Source organism: Leptonychotes weddellii, chromosome 4 (genome assembly GCF_054177405.1).
Source record: "Leptonychotes weddellii isolate Sample4059 chromosome 4, ASM5417740v2, whole genome shotgun sequence".
NCBI classification, from domain to species: Eukaryota; Metazoa; Chordata; class Mammalia; order Carnivora; family Phocidae; genus Leptonychotes; species Leptonychotes weddellii.
Genome location: NC_138372.1, coordinates 84,859,340 through 84,875,228, shown reverse-complemented (window position 1 = coordinate 84,875,228; position 15,889 = coordinate 84,859,340). Strand labels below are relative to the sequence as shown.

The following is a 15,889-nucleotide window of genomic DNA, read 5'->3' as shown; positions in this document are numbered from 1 at the left end:
TGCAGACAGCCCTCCCCCCGCCCCACCTCCTCCTTCCCGTAACCGCTACACATGTCATTCAATTAATCCTGCATTTCCCAGAGCAGGAAGCTGTGCGGAGTTTAGAGCAAGCTTTGCGTGCCAGGGCTGCTCTCAAAAAGCGAGTGCCACACAGCCCCGGTCCCGGCTCCAACCCTGGCCTCCTCCCTAAGGCAAACGGGCCACAAGACCGAGAGACGGGGAGACGCTGCAGGGGCTTTGCAGGTCCGTGAAGATCCCACAAAGGATGCACCAGGTCACAAGAAGCTGCCACCATGACCCCGACTGCCTTCCTGGGCTGCAGGGGCTCAGATCCGGTGGCCGGCTGGTTGGCTTGGAGCAGGGAAAAGGGGCGGGGCTCCTGGAGGCACCCCACCTCCTTCAGGCCATCTGGCTGAGTGAGAATGAGGATGGCTCCACGCAACCCGAGTCTCCTTTTTGTCAAAGCAGCTCCAGATCAGCCTGATGGGGGCATCCACTGTTTGAGGGAAGCTTCTCTGCATCTGGTTCCCCCCTGTAAGTCTGCGGGCAAAACAGAACCTTGACTCCTTCTGCCCGGATTATTTCTTCCTTTGCCTGAGGCCCTACCTGCTCTCCGATTGCTTTCCTTTCCCTTCGTCCTGGAGAAAGGATCCTGTGGCGACCAGGGGATTGGTCTGTAACTGACCACCTGTCCCTACTGGTGGCTCCCTGCAGGGCCTTGGGGTGGAGTGGGCACTCCACAGACCTAAGACCCTGCACGAACCCGTTGTGGGGCACTGGGACGTCCTCTCTTGGACCAGGATCTCCTTGCTGAGTGCCGGTCCCATTCAGGGCTTCACCTGAGATACTTCTTACCCTCTGCCTCAGGCTGCCCTCAGAGCCCCTCTGAAGACACTTTCAACAAACGGGGCCCCAGCAGGGCCCTTTTCCCGGCTCTGTGGAGGAGAAAACAGTGGAGAAAATCAGCTGATCAGGGACACCATTCCATGAAACAGCTGAGCCTACGTCTTTGGCCTGGGTGGAGGAAAAAAGCCCTGCCCACAGGATCAGAAAATCTGGGTCCCAGTCCCTGGTCTTCTAGCAACCAGCTAGTCAGCCACCTGAGCTGAGGCAAGCCCCTCCGAATCTGTATACCCACCTCACAAGGGCTTCAGGAAGATTCATTCAAATAATGGATACTCAAATGCGTTGAACAATAACATAGAGATGTGTGAATTTATTCAACACCTACTTTGTGCTAGTTGAGATGGCAGATCCAGAAATGGTGGCCTCCACCCTGAGGAAGTTTGTAGAATCTGGAGTTGACATCTCAGGGCCGGGAACAATGTGGCATCCCAGACGATTGGTGGTTGGTCTTTAGGAAAGGCAAAGAGACATGTGAAACAGGCCAAGAGCGCAATGGGTGCTCTCCTGTGTTGTAAATGCAATTGGGGGTTGGGAAGGAGGGAAAGGGGGAGAAGGGCAGGGCCCCAAGTGTCCGAGAGGCCCAGTGGAGGAAGCCTATTTTGAGCCGGACCGCACAGATGGACCGGGAAGATACTCAGAGCTGGCTTCAGAGAGCCGGCTGAGAGGACATGGGGGAGAAGGGTGCTGAGGGTGGGGGGCACCTCGTGAGCCAAGGTCTGGAGGCCCAGCTATGGGTGGCATGAGGGAAGACAACCCACCCAGTGGGAAGATAAGATTGTAAACATGGGTTGGGCTCCAATTTTAGGTGCATCTCTTAGTAGCTGTTTGCCTTGGATAAGCTTAATTAGCCTGTGTGAGTCTCACGTTGTCCACCTAGGAAAACTCGATACAATACTTAGATGAAATGGCCAGTGTGAGGATTATATTAGATCCAGGCCTGAATTTACAACTCGCTAGGTGCCTGACCCAAACAAGTTAACTTCTCTGAGTCTCAGATTTCTCATCTTTAGAGTCGGGAACGCACCTCCTCCCCAGTGTGGTGGTAGGGATGAAGGAGCTCGTGTATGCAAACCGTTTGGCCCCACGTAAATGCCCAGTGAATGGGAGAATGTGCCAGATCCACCCGAGGGAGTTAGGGCATTGGGAAGTTATTTGAGCAGAGAGGAAGGGTTTGGGCTGAGCCATCTGCCCTCTTCCCTGTGACCAAGGGAGAGGCCAGTGGGGGAGCAAAGCCTCTCCCCATGCCTCTCCAGCGGGCTTGAGCCAGTGAGTTCAGCAGGCCAGCCACAGCCCTGTGGGGCAGGCTTTCATCCCCTGAACCCAGATGACCAACTTAATAGCTCTATAGCCAAAGCAGGGAAGGAATTCAGAGAGGGCTCTCCTCTGGCAGCCAGGGATGAACTGTGAACCTCCTTTCTTTGTGGGAAGGAAAAAGAAATCATTTTAGTAGACATCTTTTCTTGCAGGCACACGGTCACAGAACCTGGTCATCCTCCCCCACACCCCACCCCCCCAGACAAAGGCACTCAAGCTGCCAGGGCCACTGGGGTCTGGGGCACCTAGGTGGAGAGTGGGGGTGGGGTACAGCAGGCTGCACCAGCCCCAGGTGACTCAGAGCTGCCCCATCCCTTCCTGCAGGGTGCTCCCTAGGTGCTCCTTCCTGTGGCCAGTCCTTAGATCACTACCTGCCAGACAGCTCCCCATCATGGGCTTGGTCTCTAAGGCCCCCTAGTGTGGGACCCCACCCCCTCTTGGACCTATGCAATCAGGAGAGGCAGCCTGGAGTGAGCAAGAATCCTGAGCCAAGGACAGAAACACTAGCGTTAAATCCGCCTGTTTCCTTTGCATGCACAACAGGATAGTGTCCTGTCCCCGGCTCGTCTCGCAGGTTTGATGTGTGGACCGTCTGGGTTAATGCTGTCATCCTAACACCTTACAAATAATCATGAATGACCCAGTCATTTAAAATACTTCCTTCTCTCTTGAGCAAATAATCCCAAACCCCTATCTTCCCGTCAAATTCAAATCCTGTCCCTCTTTCCACCACACATTTTCACGTTCGTGGCCTGTGGCGCTTAAAGCCCTCTAAACAGACAGCTCTCTAAGCCAAGCTGGTCTAGTGTGCAGTGCCTGAGAGCAGAGGTCCTGCAGGGACTCTGGCCAGTGAGCTCCCCTACCTTGCTGGCGCTCCCCGCTACCCTCTGGGTATGAGCAGCTACCACCCCGGATACCTGTTTCTCTGTCACCTGTTACCCCGGTGGCCGCTCCCCGCCTCCTGCCCCGCGCTCATCCACCAGTCCTGACGTCAAAGCCTGGAGAGCTAGCCGAGCCTCCAGGTGAGGCCAGTGCTTCCTAGCCATGCACAGATTTGGCTTCAGAGCCCCCTGCTTCCTGCCTGCGGGCTTGGCTGAGCCTCCCAGGGAAGCCCCGGGCCCTTCCCGGGGGGCAGGGCCTCTCCTGGCCCCACGGCTGTGTCTGAGCTCACAGCATCTCAGGAGCAGATCTTACCTTCCTCTTTCCCTTGGGTGCTGAGCTGGGTGCCTGGCTCAGAGCAAGCATGGGTCTCATCATTGGGCTGGGCTGTGTGGATGAAGGAAGGAAGGAGTAATTGTGCTAATGGTGTCACCAACAGATCATCCCCTGGGGATGTGGTTTTCCTCAGGACATGAAATCGCTACCAACAGCGAAAACTCCTCCTCCCCATCCTTGGGCCAGCCACGCGGGCATATTTCTCCAAGAGGATAATTCCATCTCTTTTCCTGGGAGTTTCCAACCCCAAAATGGCTCAGGCTTGCGCAGAGGTGCCAAATATGGTACACAAATTATTCTGAGCAACTCACAGCCTGGTCTTACACAAATAGTGAAGTAAAAGAGGATAATTCTGGTTTTCTCTCTCCTCGTGCCTGTCTTCCCTACTGTCATTGATTGAGTGAGTCACTCATTGATTCATTGATTCAAACTGTTGCCGAGCGCCGGGCACTGGGAGGCTCGGGTCATGCAAAGGGACAACGTGAACTGCGCCCTGGAGAGAGTGTGGCCAGGAGGGGGTTAGCACATAAACCAGTAACACAGAGGGCAGGGAGCCTCGCCCCCAACAGAAGGGAGTCCAGGGAAGCTAGTGGGAGGGACCCCTTCTGGGGTTGTAGCTGGGAAGATTTCTGGGTGGAGATGAGGCTGGAGCTGAGGCGTGTGGGCTTTAGCCAGTAAATAAGGGAGGCCTGGTGATGTGGGAGGAAGAGGGGTAGGAGGCCAGGGAAAGAGGAGCTTTGTCTGGGAACCGTCTGGAAGACAGTGTTTCGTTTGACCTGAGGAAAGGGAGAGTGATGACCCATTCTTCTATGATTCCTGCTAAGATGTTAATTGGGTTTTTTTTAAAGATTTTATTTATTTATTTGAGAGAAAGAGAGCACAAGCAGGAGGAGGGGCAGAGGGAGAAGCAGACTCTCCGCTGAGCAGAGAGCCCAAGGAGCGCTAAGGATCCCAGGACCCCAGGATCATGTCCTGAGTCGAAGGCAGACCCTTAACTGACTGAGCCACCCAGGCCCCTAAGATGTTAGTTGTTAATTAAAGAAAGCGTTAGCTGCCAACAGCTTTAAAGTACGGCCCCCTCTTTCAAAGACTGTATTTGTTTTCATTGCCTGCTGCCTGGGAAGAGTGTGACCTTGGAAGGACAAGCTGACCGGACTCAAAACTTAACTGACAGTCCTTATCTATCACCTCGAGCAAGTCATTTACTTTCTGGAATCTTCACTTTTTGTAAATTGGGGACAATAATCTTCACCCCCCCCATTGGGTTGTTGTGTGGATTAAATGAGATGTCAAATGGAAAGGGTCTAGCTCAGAGCTGGTACCACACAGGTGCTCAGAAATGTTGCTTTTACCTCAAAAAATTAAACAAGCATTACCCTATGATCCAGCAAGTCCACTTTTGGTTATATACCCAGAAGAACTGAAAGTAGATCTCAAGGAAATATCTGTACACCCATTATTCACAATAGCCAAAAGGTGGAAACACCCCAAGTATTCATTAATGGATGAATGGATAAATAAAATGTGATACAAACACTGGACATTGTGCTAAGCCAATTACAAAGGGACAAATACTGCATGACTCCACGTATATGAGGTACATAGAGTAGTCAAGTTCATAGAGGCAGACAGCAGAATGGTGGTTGTCAGGGGCTGGGAGGAGAAGGGGAAGGGGGCTTGTTGTTTAATGGGCACAGAGTTTCAGTTTGGGATGATGGGAAAGTTCTGGAGATGGACAGTGGTGATGGATGGTACAACAATGTGAAGGTACTTAATGCCCTCGAACTATACACTTAGTTAATTTTGTTATGTATATCCTATCACAGTAAAAAAAAAAAAAATGTTGCTTTTATTCTCTTTCTCCAGCAGCAGAGCCTCTACAAACTTCTCTTTTCTCCATAAGGGAAGTGGACAAGAGCTAGCTTGGTGTGACACTTCTAAAAGGTCACCAACCCTGAGCTTGATGCCTAATTATCAGTGTATCCAGACTCCCAGAGGGGGGATTGATTAATCAATGTTATGTCAAGGCCAAGAGTCTACATATCAGGCTCATTGGAAGGAAGCTGGCTGTAGGCTGGAGTCAGGCAGAGGGAGGGAAGGTGGATGAGCATTCACCGAGTGTCCACTGTGGGCCAGGAAATGTGCTCAGCAGTTGCCAGGCATACAAGTGATGAGCTTCTGCCCTCAAGGAATTCACAGTCAAAATCTACCCTTCCTGCTAGCTGGCCATCCCCCACTGTGGAGATGGCAAAGAAGGTAAAGGGTAAAAGACATAATTTACAATGATCTGTCGGGACTCAGGACCCAGGGACTTTTCCAGGGCCCCCAGAACACAGGCTCCTGAGGCTAGCGCAGCTTACTGACCTCCAACACAAAAGTGTTGAGGAACCATCAGCATTGTCTGGTGGGCTCTTCATAGGGCTGAGGTTGGGAAGAGCCCAGGCCATGGGCAGCAAGGGAAGGGAAACCTATGCAGGTACCCAGCTTCCGGCACCCCTAGAGGGGTAGGAGGGCCAGGAGGACCTTCCCATGAGCTGACCAAAGGGATTTGCTTTGGCTACCATCCTCTTGGGATCACATGCCCCCAAAGTCAGGGAATCTTCATGGGGACCACCCAAATAGCTTAGGGTTCTCATCTTTCCTACACACCCCCCACCACCCCCAGACATATGGCAGATAAGGATCCCACTGCAAAGTGTGGTTGGCAGTTCAAACATGAGGTCCCAAGTCCAAGCAAGTGCTTTTTACTCATTCAACAAACATTTCTTGAGCCCCTACTTACTACCAGGTATGCTAATAATTCAGTTCGTGCGCTTAAGCTGGACAGGAGCTAGAGATCTAAGTATAATTTCTAAAAAGTTAATAGCACGAGTCTCCTACAGATATAAGATAAACATGTGTCAAAGATTTTATTGAACTCATCAATTAATGAGGGAACCAATAAGGTGCTAAAGGTGGTTCAAAGAGCCTTCAAGGAACTGCATTTCAAAGGAAGGCATACCAAGATAAATTTCTTTGTAAGTTAGAGACAAATCTGGTAAATGTCCTGCAGGGCAATAAAACTGGGATTCTCTTGCCTACCAGACAGAAATCATTTGAATCCCCTGCTTCTCCCTCTCCCTCTGCTGCGACCCGTGCTTGTGCATTCTCTCTCTCTGTCAAATAAATAAATAAAATCTTTTTTAAAAATCTACAAGTTAACATGCAACTTGACAGTCTGTATTCTTTATTAATAAAGGCAAATGACAAAGTCACACAATGACAGTGCTGTCCAAGAGATATAGAACACGAGCCATGTGTGTGTGATTTAAATTTTTCTAGTAGCCACATTCAAAAGTAAAAATGAACTGGAGAAATTAATGTTAATAATATATTTTATTTGACCCAACATGTCCAAAATATTGTCATTTTAACCTGGGGCATTCGCACTTGACAGGTCAAGTGCTCAAAAGTCCTATGTTGATAGCAACAGTTCTAGAGAATTAAATAGTCCTTGCGTAGGTCTGTTAAACAAAGCTTCGCTATGACATTGCAGGAATATACAGTCATCCTTCTGGCCTTACCTAAATTTTGGATAATTTTTCTTAATATATTTAATATCCTAGGATCTACATAGGTCCCTTGGCCCAGTTAGCAGAAGTACAGAAAAAGTGAGTCCAAGCTAGGGCTCTTAAAAAGGTTTGTGCAAGGCGGTCAGGTAAATACCAAGTGCAAACAAATGCTCTTGTAAAGGTGCATCAGGGGCTGTGAGGGCCCTGAGTTCTGCTGGTGGGATGCGTGGATCAGGAAAGACTTTGCAAAAGATGAGTAGTTTTCACGAGCTGGAACAAGTGGGGGTCCCTGTAAGGTAAGGGAAGAGTGTGACCAAAGGCAAGGCAGTGCCCAAGTTCAAAGAACACCCCTTTGGGTGTGTGGGGAGGGAGGGGCGGGAACTGAGGCCTGATGGGCCACATGGTCTTGGGCATCTCACCTTTATCCGACAGGGAACCATAGAAGGGTTTTCAGAAACAGAGGGACATGGTCAGACTTGTCTTTTAGGAAGACCCTTCAAGCAGGTGTTGGAATCTTCCAATTCTTTCCCCTCTCGTTACCCCTGTGGTGAATGGGGATAAAGTCTGCGTCAAGGTTGGTAGCTAAAAATATTTCCTAGGCATCAAATTACAGATGGGGTGCCTAGACCCAGAGCGAAAAAAGCACTGACAAAGGGGTCAAGGTGGCTTCTGAGGTCAGGACAGAGTTGAGATTCCTTCTGGGATCTGAGGAGGGGTGCAGATGGCTTTTATGGATTAGTGGCTTGGTAGCTGATACCCTGGCAACCTTTGGGGCCAGGTGAATACAAAGGAAGAGGAATCTCAGCTTGGCATTAACCCAGCCACTGGCCAAGTGAGGCGAGCAAGGGCACAGACTTGGGCTGTGTTTTGGTTTGTTTGTTTGTTTTTTTAAGCTTTATTTATTTATTTGAGAGAGACAGAGAGCAGGAGGAGGGGCAGAGGGAAAGAATCTCAAGCAGACTTCCTTCTGAGCGCAGAGCCTGACACGTGGGTCAATCTCAAGACCCTAAGATCATGACCCGAGTGAAATCAAGAGTCGGACGCTCAACTGACTGAGCCACCCAGGCGCCCCCATCTCCATCATCTGGGTGGAGATAAGAGCTGGCTTTGATTTCTCTTGCTCTTTACATCTGAGAAGCTCCAAGTACTTTATGGGCATTCTCAAAGATGCTGGTCTCTCGCCTCGGCGAGAGGTGGGTCACACAAGGGCAAGGAAACTCCTGAATTTTCTGAAACACCCTCCTTGGTCCCCCAGCTCCTCCACGTCAGAGAAGAGGAAGCTAACTTGTTTTGCTTCTAGTTCTACCTGAAGTGCACAGAACAAGCCGCTTTAAGCCAAGAGCCTGCAGCCCAGGGGAAGGGGAGAGTTCAGGATGGCTCTGCAATCAGTATCTCTCTTGGTGGTGTGTGCAGAGGGGGTGGGGGGCGAGGGGTCTCAAATCAGCTTCCTTACAGCTGATGTGTTTCTAAGTGTTCAGTCTGGGAAGGCAATGGACACTGGGGGCCCATTTCCACTTGGGGTTATATATAATCACCATGTCCTGGACTAATCACCCAGATGAAACAGGAAAATTCTGGTCTAATCTCCTTGGAGATAAGACTTTCCCCTTGCTTGTCGCCATGAATTGATCACCAACAGGGGCTCCGTGGCAATGCCTTCTGATGAAAACTGGAGCCCAGAGCAACAGAGGAAACGGAGTCAGAACTTGGGGGAATGGACCCACCCTGCCAGCTCCCAGCCTTCTAAGACTTCCTCTCTTCCATCCTCCACCAGAGCTAAGCCTCCGGCCCCAGCGCCTCCTGGAAAGGCTGTGGGATGGCCTTTGTTCTTTCTCTCCAGCTTAGGTCTTCCCCAAAGATCCTCTAGTGGAGTCTACCTGCTCAGTTTGGAAAGGTTCCTTAGTGTTCATCCAGGAAAGAAGAGACAGAGAGGAAGGAAGGAAGTTAAGCTTTATGAAATGTCAGGTACTGGGCTAAGCAGTTGGGACACGGGATCTTATTCGAGCCTTGGGAGAACCTGCTAAGGTGGGCAGTATTATCCCCAACTTGACAAATGCTGCAGCTCAGCAAGCAGCTTGCCAAAGATAGCAGAGCCAGTGGTAAATGCAAGGCTGGAGCTCCAGCCCCCCGGGGTTCCTGTCCACAGTCAGTCCCAAGGAGAGCTGAGTCGAACTCAGAGAAATCCATGATGGAGCAAAAGCCCCAAAGTGAGGAGGACTCCTCAGGCAGGCTAAAAGGAGCCACCAGGGGCCACCTGGCTCCAGCTATTTTCATAGTCTGTGCTGGCCCAACTTCTAACTTCCAGACTACTCCCCGGGGCATCTGAGGAAAGCTCTGAATCCCTCTTGTGGAATATGACATACAAATGGCTTTGGCTGCAACTTCAGGGGGCTCATGGGCCCTGAGAGTCAGCAAATGGTCTTTGAGACCCAGGAGTCTCCCTAGAAGCCTAGGTGGGAAAGAGAGCCAGGGGTTTGGAAGGGTGGAGGAAGATGGAAAGAGCGCTATGGGGGCGGGTGGGGCAGGGGTGGGGAGTGGGGAGCGGAGAGGCAGTGCCACTGATGGCCAGGGCAAGAGCCCCGCAACAGAGCCTCAGGTGGGCAACGCACCTCCCAGGGTGAAGTGTGCTGGCAACAAGTGAGGCCACCAAAAGGCATCATGGAGCCCTGGGGGTGCTGAGGGAGGCAGGGTCCCCCAGGACAGTCCTGGCCCATCCTGGAACTGGGTTTTGTTCTAATAAGGGAAGGTGGTCTCCCATGACACAGCTCAGAGTCCTAAGCCTCCATTTGGAGAGTGGATTAAGATTTCTTCCGCTGAAGCCAGACATGGCCACAGTTACAATAAAAATCCAGAGTGGTCTTGGTCTCCGAGTAACTGAAACCTTCCACTTGCCAAGGATGGGGTGGCGTCAGGCTAACCCAACCAGCAAGGCAGCCTGTTAAAAATAATGCTTACGTAAAGAAAACACCCTCAGAAAAAGAATCCTGAGTAATCTGGGCGGGCTGGAATGAACGCCTCCTGTTCTGACCTACCTCTGAGATGAAATGATCTATTTCTTCCTTGAATTGCTCCCCCAGTTCTGTTCATTCACGTGCTTGCTCAGCAGACACCCAAACAGTGTTTTGGGTTTGCCCAGCTGTTCTATTTCCAGCCTGTTGAGTTCATTTTAGGTCCCACAGTCAGGATTGGTCTCTCCTCCTTCTCCCTCCTCCCCTCCTCCCCTCCTCGAATTTTCTCACTCCTCCCCCCACGCTTCCTCTCCTACTCCTCCATCTTCCACCCTTCCTCTCTGCCCCTCCCTCCTCTTCTTCCCCCTCTCTCCCCCCCCCTTCCTCCTCCAGGATCCCTGCTCTCTGCCTCTCCTCTAGTGCTTTCTCCTACCTCCCTGCTCTTTGGCTCCTGTGCCCCACAGCTTGCAGGTGTGTGTGGACAGGACTTGGTGGAGAGGGGAGGGGGCATGCCGCTCGAGGGCTTCTCTCTGACATCTCACTGCCCTGGGAAGGCCTACACAGGTATCACTGCTTCTGGGTTACCAAGAGGGAAATGGCTACGCCAGAGGGTCATCTCATGAGCATTCACGTCATAGGGCCCTGCGTCATGCTGGACACTGTCTTCATCCTGTCACCCCCACAGTGAATGGCCCTAGCAAGGATTTCAGGAAAGGGTTTCTAGTCAGGCCTGCCAAGCCCTACTCCCCCGATTGTTTCTCTAAGTATAAATGGGGGACATGCCCAGAGCACCGTCCGCGTGGCTGAGTCTGGTGGGCTGTTGCGTGCATTCCACCTCTGTGTCCTCCTCCCGGCACAATCTGCTTCACTTCGCGGGCAGGGGGCCAGCGCTCAGAGAGGTTAAGTCATTTACCCAGTGTCACATAGGTCATGAGCAGCAAAGCCCGGGGCGGCCAGAATTCTGGGTGTGGGCAGTTAATCCATGAGAGTGGTGGCGCCAGGGCCGAGGGGGCCTGCTCCATCCTGTGGCTGCGTGTGGCCAGGGGCGTGGGGCCCAGAGCCAGGCGGAATGGGTTCGGGTCAAAATCAGCATGGGAAATCTATCTGTGAGATCTCTGTCAGGCTAATCTCTGTGCCTTGGTTCCTTATCTGTAAAATGGAAGTGATTTGGCCTTTTAGGGCCCTCACCTCCTGGGTTTCTTCTGAGGATTCATCCACACAGAAGGCTTAGAACAATGCGTGGCCTGTTATGCACTCAGTGTGAGCACTTTTCCAGAGGCATCAGCTCTTCTCTTCTGGAGGAACATCCCAACCCCTGAGAGAGGGTCGGAGGAATGATAACCTTTCACCTCAGGTAGTGCTCTAGGGGTTCCAGAAGACCCATCTACCCACTTCCTCATTTAACCTTCATATTCCCTTGGATGAGGGCAGGGAAGGTTTAATTCCCATTTCACAGATGTGGAAACTGAAGCCAAGCAATGGCACGGGGCTGGCCTGGGCTCTTGTGGGAACAACAGTCTCCAGTCTCTCTCTCTATGGCCCCCTCATGCAGCAGGGATTTTACCCACATTGGCACTCAGAGAGTCGGAGAGGGCAGGAGGCTCCTAAAAGAACACTCTCATGAAGACTGAGCCTGTGGAAGATGGAGAAGAGAGGAACCCAGGACATAAGCTCATAGGCTTCCCAGGTAGACTCCAGTGATAACCAGTCCAAAGCCATTAAGACCAGGAGAGAAAGGCCCAGGTGGTCAGAGCCTGGGAAGCGGAGGGGAGTCGGGGGCTGTGGTTGGGGGCTCTGATGGCAGGAGGGGAGACTTGGCTGGCATGGGGTGGTAGAGGGAGAGGCCCAGCATCCCAGGGAATGGTTCTGGACAAATTCTGAGACCAGACATGGGCTAGAATGACAGGCGCACATGACGGAAGTCAGCAGTGAGCAGCTAGCTCATTCCCTGTCTGCTCATTCATTCATCACTGAGCTCCTGAGCACAGAGCAGGGCCTGGAGATAAGAGCGCTAATAAGAGAAGCACCCATAAATGAGTCAACAAGCGATAAGCTATCCCTATGCTAAGTACTACAATGGCGGGGGGAAGGTGTACAAGGTACTGTGAGAGTGTAAAGGGAGAGTCCAGGAAGGGCTCTTGGAGGAGGTGACAGTTGAGTGGGCCTTGAGGCCTTGAATGAATAAGTATTTGCCAGGCAGAGGACTCAACACTGGTCTATGGAAGGGGGATAAAAAGGAGAGAAAGGGTCTTCTAGACAGAGGCAGCTCCTACTGCATATCACTCCTGATTTCCCTTTTGCGCTCCATTTTTTTCCTTTATTAGTCAAAGCGAAGCCAGAATTCCCTGTAGAACCTTGGCCTCTAATTTGATTCACACAAGGAGCTCCTGCTTTCTCTTCTGATCAAACAAACAAACAAACAAACAAAAAACTACCCTGCTTGGAGCTCTCTGATGTCAGGACTTCCTACAACAGAGAAGGAGGCTCTTTCTTACTCCAAAAGTTGAGAGGAGTCTAGTAATCCTGTGTCCTGGGAAATAAAATATGCGTGGACCCTAATTTATACTAGAGTGTGGATGACTGGCACAAGATACTTTTCATAGATGCGTAGATTAGACCATGAAGAGAGGGTGAAGAGAACAGAAGGGCCCTGGAAATGTATGGGTGTTTGAGATGCAGTAAGGGGGTGGCATTTAGTTAGGGTAGAGAAAAACCCAGGAAGAGAGATGGAGGATTCTAGAAACCAATTTTCCGGTTATGTCCAGGGAAATCAGCTAGTCACAGTCCAGCACACTGAGGTCCTGAGGGAGAGTGGTACCACTGGGGCCTTCTTACACACCCCCTACCCACTTCATCCTACCCCCAGGCTCCCTGGGGGCTGGTTGCCACCTCTAGGGGTGTCCTGAGAGAAATGAGGTGCCTAACCGATCTGCCAGGAGTACAGTGTTGTCCCTCAGGGGAGGAGGCGGTCCTGAGGCATGAGGCTGGATGCAGCTGGGGTATTGGGAAGGCGGCTAGTTCTGACTCCTGTTCCTTGGTGCTGTGGCCCCTAGTGCACTGAGAGGGTGGCACAGATGGACCCCCAGGTTGGCCATCTAGTGGCCTAGGAAGGGCGAGCCTCCTGGGGCAGCTTCTCCGTGCTGAGAGCGGTGGCGGTGGCAAAGCTCTCTCTCCATAGCAACTAGGCAGCCGCCACCCCAGGGAGGGCCACCATGGCAACAGCTAGTCCAGGAACAGCTCCTCGGGGCCTCCTGGGCCTCCTGGGCTCACCCCTGGTCTTCCCAACGGGTGGCTGGCCGGGCCTCGGCCAGGCAGGACACCTCCTCTCTGAGCCCCTCTTGGGTGAGGGCTGAGGGCATGGAGAAAAGTCTGTTTTTGTGTGTTTCCCTTGTTTGTAGGATTTGAACATTTGATCACTGATACTGAATTTGAAGTAATTGTCCTTGGAACTGGGGCCTAAAGGGAAGAAACGGGGGAGAGGTGTGAGGGGTCTCTAGGGGTATAAGGAATGGAGTTGCCCCCGAGTTAAGGAATCCCAGGCTCTGGTCCCTACAGAGGTCCCCTCAGGGGTAGTCACACCCCAGTGGCCCCGGGCTCTTGAGCTGAAGGCTCAGGATGCCCCTGGAGGACCCCCTTCGTCCCACCCGGAGGCCTGAGCTGGACCAGGAGGCTCAGAGTTCCAGAAAGAGTGCGTGCGGGGGAGGGGGACTGGCTTGATGGCCACGCTGGGCCAGGCAACTCGTGTTCTTTCCCTCACCCTAACCTCTGTCCCTGCCAGCCTTGTCTTTCCCCTCTTCATCACGGTCTTCCTTCACTCCCACGTCCCAGGGAGGACGTGGGCCCCGAGGCGAGCCAAGGTGAATCAGCTCCCTCAGGTAGCTCGCAGTGGGGGAGGGGGCCAGCACAAGTTTCCCAAACGGTAGGTGGAAGCCAAGTTCCAGAAGGAAGAGCAGGAAGAGCTCCGAGAGCTCTCCTCTCAGCCTCCCTCTCTCGCAGCCCTTCTCATTATTCTGACAGTTTCTCAGGCAGGAAATGCATAATGTAAAGAGAAGAGCTTTCACGTTCCTCCCCAAGGACTCCCAGGAATGCCCTAGAAGTGAGGTGCAGAAGCCAGCTGGAGACAGCTTGGAGGAAAAGGAGAGGATGTAGTTCGGTGGCTGCTCATGGCGTGGCCAGGTCTGCCTGTTCATTCATTTATGGAGACCCTTGCACCGTGCTGGGCCCCAGGTACTTACAGGGAGGCGGGCAAGAGACAAATAGGTTGTTCCAAAGCGTGCTAAGCCCCTGGGAGAAAATGAGCCAGCTGCAGTGGTAGGAGACAGCATGGGGCACTGGAGAGGGCCACCAAGAAGTGACAGTTAAAGCCAGAGCAGAGGGATGAGAACTCAGCTGGGCAAAGGAGTCCGATGAGGTGGGCACAGTGTTCCACTAAAGCTGGAAGAGACGGTGTGTGTAAGAAAGGCTCAGTGGCTGAGAGGAGAGAGGCCTGGGTGACAGGGCAGAGGCCGGGAGGGCCCCCGTTAACGTTGACAGAGTTCGGATTTTATTCAGATGCAGTGGGAATCCCTGCATCTGGGCTGTCAGGGCCCCGGGAGGCTGTAGGGGTGGGTGCGGGCTACATGGAGGGTTTAAGCCTGGGTGACGGGATCCTAGTGTTCATTTTAAGAAGCGCTATCTGGCTGCTGGGAGGAGACGGGCTTGTAGAAAGGCAGATGGGAGCCAGGGAGGAAGAGTGAGAGGTGGAGGGCTTGCGAGGTGTATTTCAGAGCTAGGAATGACAGGACTGTAATGGGTTGGAATGAGCATGGGAGAGATCATTACATAGCTTTGTAATCTACTCATCTTTTGGCCTGTCTCCCCCATGACATTGGAATGTAAGCTCCCTGAGGGCAGGGATCCTGCTAGCCTGGTTCACTGTCAGTGCCCCAGGATGCAGTAAGGGCCTTTGGTAAAGATCTAATGTGTGGTGAGTGAGTGAGTGAGTGAGTGAGTGAGTGAGTGAGTGAGTGAGTGAATTACGGTATGAGAGGGAGGGGTTAATGACGACACCCCGGTTTCTGGCTCAGCCTCGGGGTGGATGGTGGTAGCACACGGAGGGGAGGGCCGTGAACTCAGAGCCCAGCGTCAGGGCGGGGGCTGGGTCATGAGCAGGTGCCTGGGAGGGCCCGAGCGGGCAAGGTGAGTGGGTGTGGAGAGCGGGAAGGAGAGGCGGCTGTGCGCTCTGGCCACTGATGTACACCCAACATGGAAAGCAGGGCCGGGAAGAGAGAAAAAGCTCACTATGTGTTTGTCGAATGAATGCATGGAGTTGAGAGGAGAGTTCTGGGCCGGACCTACAAACTTGGCTGTTACCAGGTCCCAGAAGGTGTTTCAGACTGTAGGCTTGGACGAGATCACCTAGGGGAGAGTGTATAGAGAGAGAAAGGAAGGGACCTCCGCTGGCCACCCCCTCTCCCCACACCAGGAATTGTTGATGGAGGGAAGCAGGGACTCTAACTCAGCAAAAAGCAGAGCCCTGCAGTTTGGGGGGACTCTTAGGGAATAGCCCTAAAGGCAGGGAATGTTGGTGACCGGGAGTGAGGGTAGGGGGAGGGGTGCAGGCTGGTCCCTCAGCCCTGTGAGAAAAGGAGAAGCTTCCAGCACCAACAGCAGAAGGCCTCTGACCCCTCTGACCTGGAGCCACGATAGCTCTCCTTCTGGTTCCCTCTCCTCAGCCCGTGATGCTATGGCCAGGCCCAGCTGAGGTTCCCCAGGAGAGAGCAGGGTCCCAGCCTCCCTGGCAGCCCTTGCGGCCCTTAGAGCGACACACGCTGTCCGGGGCTTAGGTGTGGTGACCACAACCCCACGTGACTGGGCCAGCTCTTGGGCCGCCTGTTGTGTTGATCCCACAAAGGCCCGGAGCCTGGCAAGGAAGGCAGGTGGTCAAGGTGAGAAGGCTGTCAGGGCCCCGGGAGG

The 15,889-nt window shown here is 52.8% G+C and overlaps 1 protein-coding gene across 4 annotated transcripts in view; it reads right to left on the bottom strand.

Annotated features, from left to right (window-relative positions):
• Positions 1-1,205: 1,205 nt before the first annotated feature.
• The window catches only part of KCNC4 (potassium voltage-gated channel subfamily C member 4), a 39,979-nt gene continuing 25,295 nt past the window's right edge, over positions 1,206-15,889 (bottom strand). Inside the window, exons 4-5 of one of the 4 annotated variants that reach the window (XM_081815622.1) lie at positions 3,415-3,486; positions 1,206-1,354 (exon numbers count right to left, since the gene is read on the bottom strand). In XM_081815622.1, the coding sequence (XP_081671748.1) occupies positions 1,221-1,354; positions 3,415-3,486 (206 nt within the window). In that variant the 3' untranslated portion in view covers positions 1,206-1,220. Of the gene's footprint in view, positions 1,355-3,414; positions 3,487-7,234; positions 7,276-7,454; positions 7,529-15,889 lie in introns of those variants that run through there. The other 3 variants (XM_081815624.1, XM_081815628.1, XM_081815626.1) reach the window with 3 other exon arrangements.